Source organism: Leguminivora glycinivorella, chromosome 18, assembly GCF_023078275.1.
Source record: "Leguminivora glycinivorella isolate SPB_JAAS2020 chromosome 18, LegGlyc_1.1, whole genome shotgun sequence".
NCBI classification, from domain to species: Eukaryota; Metazoa; Arthropoda; class Insecta; order Lepidoptera; family Tortricidae; genus Leguminivora; species Leguminivora glycinivorella.
In genome coordinates, this window is record NC_062988.1 from 3774246 (window position 1) to 3790459 (window position 16214).

General features: G+C 39.2%; 1 protein-coding gene across 1 annotated transcript in view; it reads left to right on the forward strand.

Moving 5' to 3' along the window:
- Window positions 1–12331, forward strand: part of LOC125236099 (paired box protein Pax-6-like) — a 68089-nt gene extending 55758 nt beyond the window's left edge. Inside the window, exons 6-10 of the mRNA XM_048142795.1 lie at window positions 7870–8046; window positions 8916–8998; window positions 10035–10159; window positions 10844–11028; window positions 11990–12331. Of these exons, the coding sequence (XP_047998752.1) occupies window positions 7870–8046; window positions 8916–8998; window positions 10035–10159; window positions 10844–11028; window positions 11990–12078 (659 nt within the window). The 3' untranslated portion in view covers window positions 12079–12331. The remainder of the gene's footprint in view (window positions 1–7869; window positions 8047–8915; window positions 8999–10034; window positions 10160–10843; window positions 11029–11989) is intronic.
- Window positions 12332–16214: the final 3883 nt, after the last annotated feature.

A 16214-nucleotide genomic window follows, 5' to 3' on the forward strand; every position in this document is an offset into this window, starting at 1 on the left:
TACGTATACCATTAAGGTTTGAGGAGTTTCCTCAATTCCTCATGAATCCGATTATAAGAAATCGAAGCTTGACAAAATTTGACTTGAAAACTCAATATTCTTAACAAACATAACTAAATAAATGTCACTGTTCTGAACTTAAATGCATGCTATTCTTATAAAAATACCAAAGTCACTATAAGTGTGCCGTTCAGATTTAAGGAGTTCCGTTCTGATCTTCATCAGCAGTTCCACTGCACCAAATGTCACTGTTCTGGACGTAAGTGCATGCTGTTCTTATAAAAATACTAAAGTCAGTATAAGTGTGCCGTTCAGATTTAAGGAGTTCCGTTCTGACCATCATCAGCAGTTCCACTGCACCAAATGTCACTGTTCCGTACGTAAATGCATGCTGTTCCTTAAAAAACACAAAAATCACCATATGTGTGCCTTTCAGATTTGAGGAGTTCCCTCGATTTCTCGTCCATATTAATAAATAAGTCGCGCTAGACGTAGGTAAATGGACACGCCACGCGCAAGATCGCAATCTGTGCTAGACCGCCAGTACCAGTTCATCTTCAAAATATGTCCTACTTAAGTCTGTTTTAAATGTTTGTCCATTACAAAACTTATTACTTAAATAAACATTCCAGAGTTACTAGATAAAAATGCTTAGCAAACAAACACCATTTTATTGACAGACACCTCTATTTTCTTGGTATTCTGCCTCTGCCGCTGTATTCCGCTCACAATTTTATTTACTTTGATATTCCGTTTTCTTGGACAAATGCCCATACTTTCAATGCCAATTCTTGTAAAAAAACTAGGTTAGTCGTTTAGTTTTTGTTCTTCGTGCCTGAACTTAACCAATTGATAAAGCTGGGAGAAGATTTTTACCCGAGAGAAGCAACTATAAGTACATAACTGTATAACCACAAAATTAAATATATTGATTTAAACTAACACGATCTTCACTCATATTATTAAATTAAAACGGGACTTAATCGCGTAAAACTTACGTTTTATATTTAACCCGACGTTTCGGACATGACATTACGTCCGTGGTCCGTAAGTTTTACGCGATTAAGTCCCGTTTTAATTTAATAATATCACAAAATTAAAATTTTGAAAAACCCCCGACGTAGTGGACCGGTTTTCATGAAACATGGCTAAGAACACTCCGACTAAAAAAATACATATACGATAGGTACCTACATATTCTGATTTTGTAATGTGAATTAAGCACTAATCTGTTACAAGAGTCTGAAAAATTATAAATAATATTGGTAGAATCATAAGAAAGTAAGAGTGTCGAATTAAAACTATGTCGTTGTTGAATTAGAATATTCGGATTTGATCGAAATCACACGAATACAATTTTATTTTAGTTTTAACATGTTTCACATATTTTAATTTGTATTCGTATATTGCTGTATGAGCCATGATGCTTGAAATAAAAAATAAATAGAAATTGAATTAGAATATTCAGATTTGATTTAAATCACATGAATAAAATTTTGTGTGTACCTAATTTACCTATATTACCTAAAACTCAATTATTATAATTAAGATCCGACGACGACGGCGACGACGATTATAATTAAGAGACGACCGGTCTGGCCTAGCGTGTAGTGACCCTGCCTGCTAAGCCGCGGTCCCGGGTTCGAATCCCGGTAAGGGCATTTATTTGTGTGATGAGCACAGATATTTGTTCCTGAGTCATGGATGTTTTCTATGTCTATAAGTTTGTATATTATATATGGACGTAGTTACGCAATAACGTTCCAATCCACATGAAATTGTCATTAAGTTTTAGACCTTGTATGGAAAACAAAAGTCTTTCATTTCAATGACAATTTCAGATGGATTGGACGTTATTGCGTAACTACGTCCATATATCGTTGTCTGAATACCCACAACACAAGCCTTATTGAGCTTACCGTGGGACTCGATCAATCTGTGTAAGAACGCTCTATAATATTTATTTATTTTATTTTATTTAAGATTAAGAAGCGCTGGTAGCCTAGCGGTATAAGTACGTGTGACTTTCGTTCCGGAGGTCGCGGGTTCGAACCCCGGCTCGCACCAATGAGTTTTTCGGAATTTATGTGCGAAATGTTATTTGATATTTGCCAGTCGCTTTTCGGTGAAGGAAAACATCTTGAGGAAACCGGACTAATTCCAATAAGGTCTAGTTTACCCTTCGGGTTGGAAGGTCAGATGGCAGTCGCTTTTGCAAAAAAAAAAAACTAGTGCCTACGCCAAATCTTGGAATTAGTTCTCAAAGCGGACCCCAGGCTCCCATGAGCCGTGGCAAATACCGGGATAATGCAAGGAGGATGATTTTATTTAAGATTATCGCTATAGCTATTTCCTGCCAAACTTACCTAACACAATACTCTCAAACCATTCTAGATATTCCAAAACCATTCCATTATTGAGCCATACATTTTTAGCGTGGCGGGGTTACGTGGTAGGCCCCGTTATCGTCAGTTTCCACATGAACGCGCTTTACGCCCTCCCCCCGCCGCCTCGCCCCGCGCCGGAGACAAGTACCACGGAATCTTGACACTTTAACTTAATTTATTTGCCGAGAATTTGCGGTTCTGTAGATTAAAAATCGCGACGGTTGTTTAGAAATGAATTTATGTTGAGTTATGATTTGTCGGCGAAGTTGTGAATAGGCAAGTTTGTACAGTTGTAGGGAAATTATTTGTGTCTGAGGGGAGTATAATATAATTTGGAGTAAGTTGGTAGTTAATTTATTTAACAGTGCTGAAACTACATTGTGACAGCGTAAGTTATAATTTGATATGTATTGTTCTCCATTCTGTTGTAAAAAAAAATGATAATATGAATTAATGATGATGATGATGATGATGACGTCAAGGACCCAGATTCATGAAAACGTATGAGAATTTATAATGTGTGAGCTGCATCAATAATCAATGTCAAATCAAGATCAGTATTCAAAACACTAATAGTCTAATACCGTTGCTGAAACTACGTGGTCAAATATACCTACTATGTATTAACGGACGTAACGTAAGAAATTCGTAGAAATTAAAGAGTAGCAACAAGGTAACCAGCAATCGAAGGACCAAGCGTAGCATTATGTTACATAAACTTTAATATATACATACCCCCGTGTGGTGACGGGTTAAGAATTTCACCACCCCCTTTCTTCCCGTGGGTGTCGTAGAAGTCGACTGTGGGATATGGGTTAAATTGTGGCGTAGGCGAGAGGATGGCAACCTGTCACTGCAATGTCACAGTTTCGTTTTCTTTCAACCCCTTATTTGCCAAGAGTGGCACTGAAACTTGAGTAGTTTCATGTGCTCTGCCTACCCCTTCATGGGATACAGGCGTGATTGTATGTTGTATGTTGTTGTTTATGTACATATTTAAACAGTTCCTAAATTAAACCATAGACCAAGTTATTTCTGTGGTTAAGGACAAATTATCAATAATCTCCGCGGTGCCACCCCTGTGGGTCTCACCGAAACACAAGGATTATGGCGACGGAACAACGCCCGGTTTGCTGCGGCTATGCGGTCGGATACTATGTTTATGGGCACAACTTGCCCATTAAGTTATATTATGGTAAGATATATTTTGTGCAATGCGAATTTAGACACACGGGCCTCAAAAGGCCATTTATGCGATCAAATAGTTTGCAGCCTAACAGCCGTGGATCTCAAATCTCGAATAGCTACTAGGTATACCTAGTGTCCTTTGACACTGCAGACCTTTTGTCAATAGGTAGGGCATATTTGTAAACTTTTTGCTGTACAAAAAAACACATCCTACTTAATACCTAATGAATTTATTCATTGAGGAATCTCTTCCAGTTAATCTTTGGTATGCTTATAGGAGCAGCTCTGCTCTATATAGTTTCAACTTAATCATTCATGTAATTGTGTTTCTTATGTGAATAAGACTTTTTTGACAAGCGCATACGAAAAGTTAAACTATAATTTGATAATTTTTTTATAAGAATTGATAACAACGCCGAATAGTTAAAAATTTTGCGACTCACAAAATCGTCGCAAGTCCCATTATTTTACACCATATGAATATTTACCTACCTACTTGTATTGATAAGTAATAGTAAAGTTATTATCGTTATTCTGTTGCCAACTCCTTCAAGTTTTTTAGCGTGAACTTGATAAAACCAGTCTGTGATCCATAAAAGCGCGCAGCCTTCCTTTTAGTTTCTTTCTTTGCTCACACCTATCTACGTAACGTAACTACGTAGACGTGCTACGCAACTATGTCTACGTTAGGTAAGTATCCACTTTTTACGTGTTTTAAAACGTATATGGTCTATATAGGTCCTAGTGCTTTTTGGCACCAAGTTCTAGATTTTTAAGGGCTTCAAAAAGAAATAACTTGCTCATTTTGTAGACCGGTAGGCATACTAAAAATCTTTAAATTGATATATCGCAAAGAAAACTTGACAATCATGCCCGAAGAATAATTGTCCAAATATTAAATTCACATTTGTCACTAATCGATGGAATCAGGCGTTACTTTGCAGAAATCCATGTTAATCAAAAACTAGAGCATTCTTTTGCTAATCCGCGAATAGCGACTGCGACTTGTCACTGTACAAAACACACGGAGATGTAGTTACCTTATAACCGTGAACAGATCCGTTTATATATTCGTCAATCTAACATTCAATGATACAAGAGCGATAGAGACAAACAGATTTCATGAACTAACGACCAACAACTTTGTAGGTAAACCCCCAGCCGGCCTAGCCGAAATGATAATCGACATCGATCGAAACGCAGTCTGACCCTGTCGCGCCAATACGGAAGAGCGACAGAGATACTAGCTTCCATAACGATAATATCGTAAGCGTTTGTGCATTGGGGTAAATATTAGGTACCCAGATATCGTAACAGTGTAATGGGTTTGTAGCTGATTCTGCCGACGCGAAACTTCTAGATTTACAGACCTGCGGCTGATAAAACCGAACTCGTATAAATTTAAACTGTTATCGACTTTGTTTGTAGGAATTAATTATTACTTGCGACTTTGGAACTTTCCACTTTGATGATTTAGCGGTCGGTAGGTATTATGATAACGAATTAGGCTGGTTTTGTCGATTATTTTAGTTAAAAGTACGTGTTTCTAATATATTTTTGGTTTTAGTTTTAGTAGGTATAGGTAATAGGTATTATCTCAACAATGAACTTTAACAAACTTTGGCAATCGAAAGAAAAAAAATTAAAAAGATAGACATTAGACACACCTGGCTACGAAGCTATGACATAATAATTTAAAAAAAAAACCGTCGCCTTTCGGGTTCTGGTGAAAGCTACTTGCGAATGTTGGATTATGTAGAAATGTGTAAGTATTTTTTAAAACTGCTTTTAATGCTTTAATTATTAGATGGCAACACAAATGAATATACGTATAACGTTAAGGTTTGAGGAGTTTCCTCAATTCCTCATGAATCAGATTACATTATAAGAAATCGAAGCTTGACAAACTTTGACTTGAAAACTCAATATGCTTAACAAACATAACTAAATAAATGTCACTGTTTTGGACTTAAATGCATGCTTTTCTTCCAAAAATACCAAAGTCACTATGAGTGTGCCGTTCAGATTTGAGGAGTTCGGTTCTGACTATCATCAGCAGTTCCACTACACCAAATGTCACTGTTCTGGACGTAAGTGCATGCTGTTCTTATAAAAATACCAAAGTCACTATAAGGTGAAATACCCCATAATGGACGGTGATGCCATTATGGACAAAAAAACACAAATCCTTAAAAATAAGTATCTAAAATTAGTTTCTAAAAACTGACGGCAATGTACCATAAACTAGAGTTGTGGAGCTGTTTAATTTTGAAGTTTCAATTAATTCGGTTATTTCTGAAGGATTTGGCGGCAAGGTAAAATTCACCAGTTTACTGAAAAAAATATCAAGACGAATTCTTAGTAATGTTGCTAAGAGAGTTGAGTTCATGTATAAAATAATAAAAAAATAATACTCGGTGAAAACTTGAATGAGTTTTACTTACTGCATTAAGTTTGTTGCTCCAAAGATATAAAGAAATAGCCTTATTTTGCGAGTGTCCATTACTGGAACCGAAAAACTGCGTACCTCCTATGATGGACAAGGAACAATTTACAAGAAACAATCCTATGTTAAAATAACCCAAACTAATTTTATTTATGGTACATGAAATTGACTTATTCGGTATCAGTTGGCTTTAAAAGTAAAATTTTAAACTTATTTCACTGTCCATAATGGGGGATCCATTACTGGAGAACTGCCGTCCATAATTGGAGAAAAAACACCTAGTTTTAATTTGTTGACTATGAAGAAACCAATAGGAGTATCTATTCTGCAATAGGCTTGAAATGTAAAAGAAGGATAGGACATTCAAGATTTAACACGCTTAGCGGTAGAATTTGTACATTTATCAGTGAAATATCAAAAACAGGCGAAATTTTTTCTTAAACTGTCCATGATTGGGTTCGTTACCTTAAGCGTGCCGTTCAGATTTGAGGAGTTCGGTTCTGACCATCATCAGCAGTTCCACTGTACCAAATATGTCACTGTTCTAGACGTAAGCGCATGCTGTTCTTATAAAAATGGCAAAGTCACTATAAGCGTGCCGTTCAGATTTGAGGAGTTTAGGTTCTGGCCATCATCAGCAGTTCCACTGCACCAAATGTCACTGTTCTGGACGAAAGTGCATGCTGTTCTTATTAAAATACCAAAGTCACTATAAGCGTGCCGTTCAGATTTGAGGAGTTCGGTTCTGGCCATCATCAGCAGTTCCACTGCACCAAATGTCACTGTTCCGTACCTAAATGCAAGCTGTTCCTTTAAAAACACAAAAATCAGCATATGTATGCCTTTCAGATTCGAGGAGTTCCCTCGATTTCTCCAGGATTCTGAGACTGGGTTCTGAGAAAAATGGGACCAATCTGTATGCATATACATTCAATCAAAAAAAAATTTTCAAAATCGGTCCAGAAACGACGGAGATATCGAGGAACAAACATTAAAAAAAAAAACATACAGACGACTTGATAACCGTCCTTCTTGAGAGATGAGGCGACGGTTAAAAACAGTTTAATTAGTACTATTTGAAGCAGAACACTAACCAACTGCTGAACCCTAGAGTAAATCGCACGCCGTCTGGCATTAACTTGAGAAAATGGACCATGCCGCTATGACCCGATGGCTCACAGTAATGAGGCTGGATCTATTCCAGTCCTGAATTTAAATGTCATCTAGGTTTTTCAGCGTATAATATTATTACAAGCCTACATTGCGTCCCACTGCTGGGCAAAGACCTCCCCCTTTGATTTCCACTCGTCCCGTTTCTGGGCGATCTCTGGCCAGTTGTTAAGATATACGTCCAGGTCATCCCGCCATCTCCGCCTGGGCCTGCCCGATCCTCGTCCGTCTTGCGGCATCCATACTGTGGCTACTTTAGCCCACCTCTGTGGATGCATACGGCAAACATGGCCTGCCCAGTCCCATTTCAGCTTGGCGGTCTTGACCCCAACATCAATAATGCGTTTTTTTTAGTGTATAATATACATACATACATACAATACATACAATCACGCCTGTATCCCGTAACGGGGTAGGCAGAGCACATGAAACTACTAAAGCTTCAGTGCCACTCTTGGCAAAATAAGGGGTTGAAAAAAAACGAAACTGTGGCATTGCAGTGACAGGTTGCCAGCCTCTCGCCTACGCCACAATTTAACCCAAATCCCGTAGTCGCCTTCTACGACACTCACGGGAAGAAAGGGGGTGGTGAAATTCTTAACCCAATCACCACACAGGCATAATATATTTAAGGCAGGTGTATAATATATTTTCATAAAACCATTTATCTTTCTCCAGGAGAAGAGCCACTTGAAGGTCTAGAAGGCCTCCACTCCGACGAGACAGGGTCCGGAGACAACTCCAACGCGGGCTCAAGCGGCGCCGACGACGACGCGGCGCGACTGCGGCTCAAACGCAAGCTGCAGAGGAACCGCACCAGTTTCACTAACGAACAGATCGACAGCTTGGAACGCGGTAAATATATTCATTGAGTAATAAATAAAGCAAGCTACATTATTGACCTGTCTAAGCTAAGGCGCCAAGTAGCAGCAACCTCTTAACTTATTGACTCGAGACACTTGAGCGGTGCTAATAGGTAATGCGTCAGCTTCACCAATGAGCACATTGACATCATAGAGCGCGGTAATTTTAGAACACATTTACTTACTCTAAACGTGTTATAGAATCACCTCTTAAATGTCTAGTGTCTAACAGACTTATCTGCAAGCAACTAGCAAGATAGGGTTTCTAAAAGGCATCCACCCCGATGAGACAGGGTCAGAGGTGCAGAGGAAGCTTCACTAACGAGCAGATTGATAGCTTGGAGCGCGGTAAATATTCGTAGCATCTTCAGTAGGAAAAGCAAGTCATTGCTCAGTCTCCAGTCTCCAGGCAGCAAGGCAGAACAGTACCAGGGATAAGAGTAGATCTACCTAGATAAACCTATAAGTTATAGATTCGAGGCGCTGGAGTGGCTCAACTGCGGCTCAAACGCAAGCTGCAGAGGAACCGCACACCAGCTTTTGGACTAAGTGCGTTTTCACATTATCCGATCCGATATCGGACGTCGGACCGATATCCCATACATTACAGACGCCATCTAGGATTTTTTCTATTGAAATCCTTCCAACATCCGATATCGGATCGGATAATGTGAAAACGGTCTAAGAGCCCAGAGCCGCCAGAACGAGCAGATAGTAATTTTGCAGTAGGTATATCACACTATACCTACATTCTAAAGGTGTTATCCTATGACCTATCCATAAAATACTCGTAGAACTGTAAGCTGTAAACTTGCAGAAAGTAAACGATAGATCTTTGATTGATGAACTCCCTTATTTCAGAGTTCGAGCGGACACATTACCCGGACGTCTTCGCCCGGGAGCGACTTGCGGCCAAGATCGGCCTCCCAGAGGCTAGGATACAGGTGAGAAGGCTTCTTGTACATTACATCTCCTGCATTTTTACTAAATTAATTTGGCCTAGTAGCTCTCTAAATTTAAAGTACACTTTGATGCCAAAATTATCTGTGGGCACGGTAGTGCCCCCACCAAGACGAGCCAAGCGAAGCGCAAGGTACTTACATATTTGTTATCATTTGTATTTTTACGATGTACGAACGAAAGTAACAAAACACAAGCGCGAATGATAACAAAATGTGAGTTTGAATTTGGCAGGCCACAAGAAAGTTGCCCTGGGTTCGACTCCCAATAATAAAAGTGATGTAAAGGCACTATATAGTCACAAATTTACTTAGTCACATTTTTTTCCTAACTACTTACGATCTAGTTTGAAACTCTTGTTTCCTATATGTTTCTCAACTTCTAAGATCTATTTTTTTGTATTTTTCATAAAATTACTTTGTATTATAAAAAACGAGGAGTAATCTAATTTACCGAAGGAAATAAATAATATAGTTATTCGAAAATTAAATCTTTGGATAGAACTAAATCTCTTTTCCTCGTGAGAGCAAATTAAGTGCCCACCTATACCAAATAAGAAACAAAAATTAAATAGATTATTCCTCATTTCAAAAGGGCGGATCTGTGACAGTCGGAGACTAACTTATTTGAAGCGTTAAAAATTAACAAACACATTTAAATTAAAAGATAATTATTTAAGATATCATTCAAGACTTCGACGATCTTTAGGGTTATCAGAAGTTCCTGTTGCTTTTCACGTGAAAATTGAAGTCAATCTGTCAATCGGTTCTAGTTCCATTACATTCACCATTTGTCTTAGAAATTTTACAATTGATACATATCTAATCATACATACGAACTTAAAACTTTCTTCTGTTTCTAAGATTAAGACCTCAAAAATATTAAATGTTGAAAAGCCACCAGTTAGAATTGTTTAAGTGCCAAAAAGAGCATTACATTGAGTACTTTCTCTGGTAACCCTACGGGATCCGCCCTACTATAAGCGCCGCGCGCGCCCTGTTAACGTAACCCGACGTTAAGGTGTGGTTCTCGAATCGGCGCGCGAAGTGGCGACGCGAGGAGAAGATCCGCGCGCAGCGCCGCAGCCCCGAGTGCTACCCGCCGCAGCCGCAGTACGCGCCGCCCGTCAACATCGACAGCTACAGGTACTAACTTAACCTATATACTCGTAACCTTAAGATCAGTACGAGTCCCATCAACATCGACAGCTGCAGGTACTAACTTAATCTATAGTAGGTATAACCTGTAATATTTGCCCGTCAACATCGACAGCTACAGCTTACTGACTACACTAACTTGACCTACCATAACCTGTGACATACGCGCACAGCTCCACTCGTCAACGGCGTCAACATCGACAGCTACAAGTATAACCTGACCTGACTATAGTGACTCACTAACATAAACTGTATAACCTGTAAGATCCGCGCGCAGCGCCGCCTGTCAACATCGACACTGCAGGTATGTTGCAAGATCATATGGAGTAAGAAAAACATAAGCCATAAGAAATCCTAAATATCTTTACCCAGCCACAGTGTTTTGCGTGGTGCGCGGCCCGTCATTATTTTACTTGCTTTGTCAAACTTTCCATGAAAAATTGCAGTGTCCTGTTAGCGATATTACTTAATGAAGATTGTGTGAACTAATAGATAAACCAATCCATTTCTCTATAGGTAATCCCGTCTTTGCTAAAGAGCTAATGGCTACCATTTTTTCACAAAAACGGGCAGCCTGAATAATATTGCATTTCACGAGTCATTTTTATACCCAACGTCATAATTATTGAAACTTCGCCGAACGTTCACTAACTTAAATGATTATTTCCTCAGTCCGCTTACCCCAATGGGCTACGGACCGACGCCCATGCCCGAGCCAGCTCCGGTGCCCGTCTGCGAACCGGACCCTGAGCTCTGCAAGGGCGGGTTCCTGGGCTACCCGCGCTACGAGCTCGGATACCGACAACCACCGCATTACGTCAACCACCCGTACCAGCACGAGCCATCGCCCACACCAGGTATTAACCTACTCAGTACTCATTATGCCCTAGTACCTACTTACAGGTAATCATCAAAGATCTGAATGCTCTATAGGTATCTATCGTCTCTAATAGGGCTTTAAATATGAGTGGCAATCTCTAATAGTGTCGGAGGACAAGATCCCCTTTTAGTAATTTACTACTACCGCCATCCGCCGTACTACTAACGCCATCTCTAGTAGCTAGTCTACAGACTATATTGTCCGCGAGCCAGACCCGGAGCTCTGAAAGGGCGGGTTCCTGGGCTACCCGCGGTAAGAGCTTGAGTACCTACCGACAACCACCGTATTACGTCAACCACCTCGCCCACACCAGGTATTAATAAGGAGAAGAATAAGGAGATTTCCTGATCATTATATGTCCTAGTAGTAGTATCTTCAAAGATCTGAACTCGCTAGGTATCTTTAGCACCGGCTCAATGTTTTCAAAAGATGACTGGGGGTGTCTTATAGTGTCGGGAGACTAAGATCCCCTGTGAGTACAGATGTAGTGCGAAAAGAATTGCCTTCGTTTTGTTACGGAAACGTACGAAGGTGTCATGCTATTTCAGTCAGTCTCAGACATTGACTGAACTGGCAACCCTTTTCGCACTAAGTACATCTGTAGTTCAGTCTACGTAGTTGTGTACTACTAACGCCATCTAGTGCGTTTGTATTGTTTGATAAATCATACAACTGGCGACCTCTAGCGAAACTTTCGCTGCGAAAGTAGATGTTATCTAGCTTCTTTCAATAGATGGCGTGACGAGACTTATACAAATGCCACGATTATCTCTTAGTCGTCCGTTTTCATCAGCCTTTCTTTTTTTACGTTTATTTGATAGGTATTTATCCAAAAATATGAAGAATAACTGTCTTATGAATACAAATCACGATAAAGCAGGCTATATCCAACGTATAGTGACCTAAGTACTGATAATTATATCTTTTTTTTTTTTCAGAACTAGGCGGTCTCCTAGGCGCCGGAGTATCCGTGCCGCTGGCCGTGCCGGGACAAGAGTCGCAGCAATACTGGTCGCGCCTGCAGTGACCCTGGTGGAACTAACTTAGCCCGACTACAACAAGCATTTTATAAGCTCTGCACTCCTTTACTTCCTTTATCCTCGACTTTTTACGCGGTTTATAGCTTTTAGATCAAAAATTCATCGGAGACATGTAATTTCTAAATATTTCAAGTTACAGATATCATGAATACGTCATTGAGTAGTGGGTGGCCGCCATGAGCACAAACTTGGAGGTCACTGCGTAAAATGAAAAAAAATCTTGCACATTCGAGTTAAAAGGCCGATAACTGAGATAATGAAATAATTTCCCGTCTCTCCTACTATCCTGACTGCAAGCCCTACACTCCCAACCCTATCTACTGGGTGCTCTGGTGTCTTGGACAGGCTGCGGGGGCCTACGGCGGGGCAGCAGGGGTTGCTGCGCAATGAGCCGGTTTGCAAACGTACTCTGTCTGATTCTGCATTCGAGTCTTAGGGCCCATTTAGACGGTACGAGAATTCGCATACGAGTTTTATTACATTGCGGTATTTGATGGCTGTGCAAAATTGCATGTACCCTCAACAGCCAGCAATGTTACTAAAATCGCATGCGAGTTCGCACGCCGTCTAAATCAGGCCTAGTCGGTGAGATGTGACGCAGACATATCGAACGACTCGCTGCCTCTTAGGCTCAATCATCAGAGTCACGTGAGCCTACAGCGCTATTACGTATCAAAATCTCCTCCCCCTGTAGTCTCCCCTTCCTAGTCCTTGCAGCAGGATCTGCTGGCTGGAGTTACCCCCTGAATCTGAATCTGAATCGATAACTGAGATAATGAAATAGTACCTACATTACGATACAATACAAGTGCGCAAAATAAGAAGTTCAAAATGAGTGGCGATAAATTAAAACTCGACCGAAAGAAGTTACGGATTTCCTTTTCGCATCTGCATCGTACTATGTTTTTCAGTACAGATGGTCTTCTGAAGTATCGACTTGACAAAAATGAAACACCTCACTAGTGCGCTATAACTATTTTCAGTACAGATGGTGTTTTTTAGGCACTAGTGCGAGAAGTGGTTCATTATATGCCAGGTCGAAACTTCGGAGGGCCATCTGTACTGAAAAACGTCGTACGATACACGTGCGAAAATGAAATTCGTAACTCGTGTCGATTTAAAGCACTCCCTTCGGTCGTGTTTCATTTATCGCCACTCGTTTCGAACTTCGTTTTTTACGCACTCGTATCGTAACTATTTCAAAACTTATCAAAAAAACTGTTCAAAGTATGGATTATTGGTACTAATATTAAATCACTTTTGACAAAGTTATATACGTGTGAAATGAATCTTTGATTTAAACCTTCTAGAAGTCGTTTAAAATTATGAATGTGTAAAAGGGGTGCAGAGTAGATTCCATTCAAAGAATTTGCTATTTCCGAAGCGAAGTGTAATCATAAGATTTTAACGTTTCGGTTTCTAGGTCAAATTAAATCTGTGACAAATATTTTGTCTTGAAAATGTCTCCCAGTATCTACAGTTGGTGACATAGTAATTTTATGAGAAAAATTCAGGGTAGTTTAAGTACCCGATTTGGACCTACCACTTAATTGACGATACTTAAGAAATGTATGTAGGTACCTACCTACCTAATGATTAGCTATGCAAGTTGGTTTGAACTAACCATGGGCCGAATATGGACTTTGCCGAATACGAATATTCGGCCGAACATTCGGTTCAGATCTTACTGAACCGAACATTCGGCCGAATATTCGGTTACGCCATATTTTTAAAGAGGATGTTCATTAAAACTATTAAATGATTTATAATGGTTACATAATATGTTACTACAACGATGTTCTATAAGATTTAGTGGATAACTAAAACATAGTTAAAACAACTCTGAAGTTAGAACTCTTCTCAACTCTTAAACTACGGTTTTCTAACTTTTTTACAAAACAATTGTATTTATATTTTGACGCATAGGTAATTATCTCTTTTTAGTAGTTCCTTAGAAAGCTACTAAAATAGGAGCTTATTATCCAATGGAAGACGTAAGATCGTCATTAGTACTGTTATTTACTTTGTTTATTCGGTAAATATTCGGCAATGCAACCGAATTATTCGGCCGAATACGAACATTGAAAAACCGAATATACCGAATACCGAATATTAACCGAATATTCGGCCCATCTCTAGTTTGAACCATAGAGGAATAAGAAAGGGAAGAGTTGTAACACCATACATCAGTAAATGCGGGTTATTTGTATAGGCATAATTAAGTGACATCTAGCGACAATCACGCGTCAATTACGCGTCAAATAGCGTGAATTATCAGTACCACTACCCGATACTAGGTGGCAACAGTGTCTCTTCTGCCTAAAATTTAATATTAGAACAGTTTTCAACTTATATTACAAGCATAAGGAATTAAAAACAGAATACTGATTAATACTATTGTAGTATTAGCTAAAAATTGGTGAGCATTAGACTCTTCGTTCGTCGCGGCATCTATTGACAAGTAGCAGTACTGATAATTTACGCTAGTTAACGCGTGATTGTCGCTAGATGTCACTTAACTATGCCTATACAAATAACCCGCATTTACTGATGTATGGAGTTACAACTCTTCCCTTACTTATTCCTCTATACCATACTTCGTTTCTTTTAAGATTAGAATTATCTGTCAAACGGGTAAACAAAGAAGCAGTGGTCGTAGACCTTCCTTCTTCGATTTCGGCCGATACCACTGATTTCTTGGAACTTATAATACTATGTACATAAGTTCCAAGAAATCAGTGGTATCGGCCGAAATCGTGAAGAAGGTCTACGACCACTGCTTCTTTGTTTACCCGTTTGACAGATAATTCTAATCTTAAAAGAAACGAAGTATAATGATTAGCTATGCAAGTTGGTTTGAACTAACTATCAGTGAAACAATGCAAAAAGCCACCGTAAATTCATGTCAGTTAAGTGGTAGGGCAAAACATTACCAATCAGATAGACATAATAGTACATTACATCAGAGGCCGGGAAAATGAGGATTTCGTTTTCACGCCGAGGCATGTATAGTGCTTTTCTCAAACATACAATGAAATAAAAAAAAATGCTCTAAAGGACAATATTTTATAAAAAAAAAGTTACTTTGCAGGCCTAGGCCTAAAAAATAATATGAAATCCCTTTACAGTCCTCTCGAGTTGTTGCGCCCAAAAAGCGATACTTCCCAGCCCATTTTAAGGAACGTAAAGACAATATTTCATTGCATGTTTGAGAAAAAATATTGAACTACTGAATCCTCATCGTTGCTGTTGACTCTGGTAGACCTAAGAGGCATATCCCGAAGAATGAATACCTACCTAATATTAAAGTTAACGTCTTCTAAAACGCCTGTATTTTCGAACTTGTTTGAAAAAAGAAAAAACAAATTGATTTACACTAATTTCAATTCGCTGGTATCATTTCTTCTTACCCACTGTAAAATGACTTTGTGAATAAACCAAAGTAGATTATCCATAAAAGGTCTGTTCCTACTAATTTTATTTTAATATAGAATGAGAATAGTTCGAACCCCGGCTCGTACCAATGAGTTTTTCGGAACTTATGTGCGAAATGTCATTTGATATTTGTCAGTCGCTATTCGGTGAAGGAAAACATCATGAGGAAACCGGGCTAATCCCAATAAGGCCTAGTACCCTTCGGGTTGGGCAGTCGCTTTCGTAAAACTGGTGCCTACGCCAAATCTTGGGATTAGTTGCCAAAGCGGACCCCAGGCTCCCATGAGCCGTGGAAATATGCCGGTATAACGCAAGGAGCATGACGACAGAATGAGAATAGTTGACATTTCTATATGTGGTATTTCACATCAAAAGATACCTTACATAATTGTCTCAAGGTTCATTCTGATTTTTAAAACCGCTGGTGTCTAATACACCAGCATAATCATTGTTTTGTCTCCGCTGTATCTTTTTTCTGTATCTCTTGCTGAGGTGTGCCAATAAAAAGAGTATTCTATCTATCTATCTATCTATCTACACCACCAGAAATTGCCACTAAATTATACGTGGACATAAAAATAGTAGGAACAAACCAATAACTGTATTATTTATGCACAACTGCAAGAATAAACATATCCAGTAGTCATGCCACAAATATGGAAGAGCACAAACCTGGGCTCAAACTAAT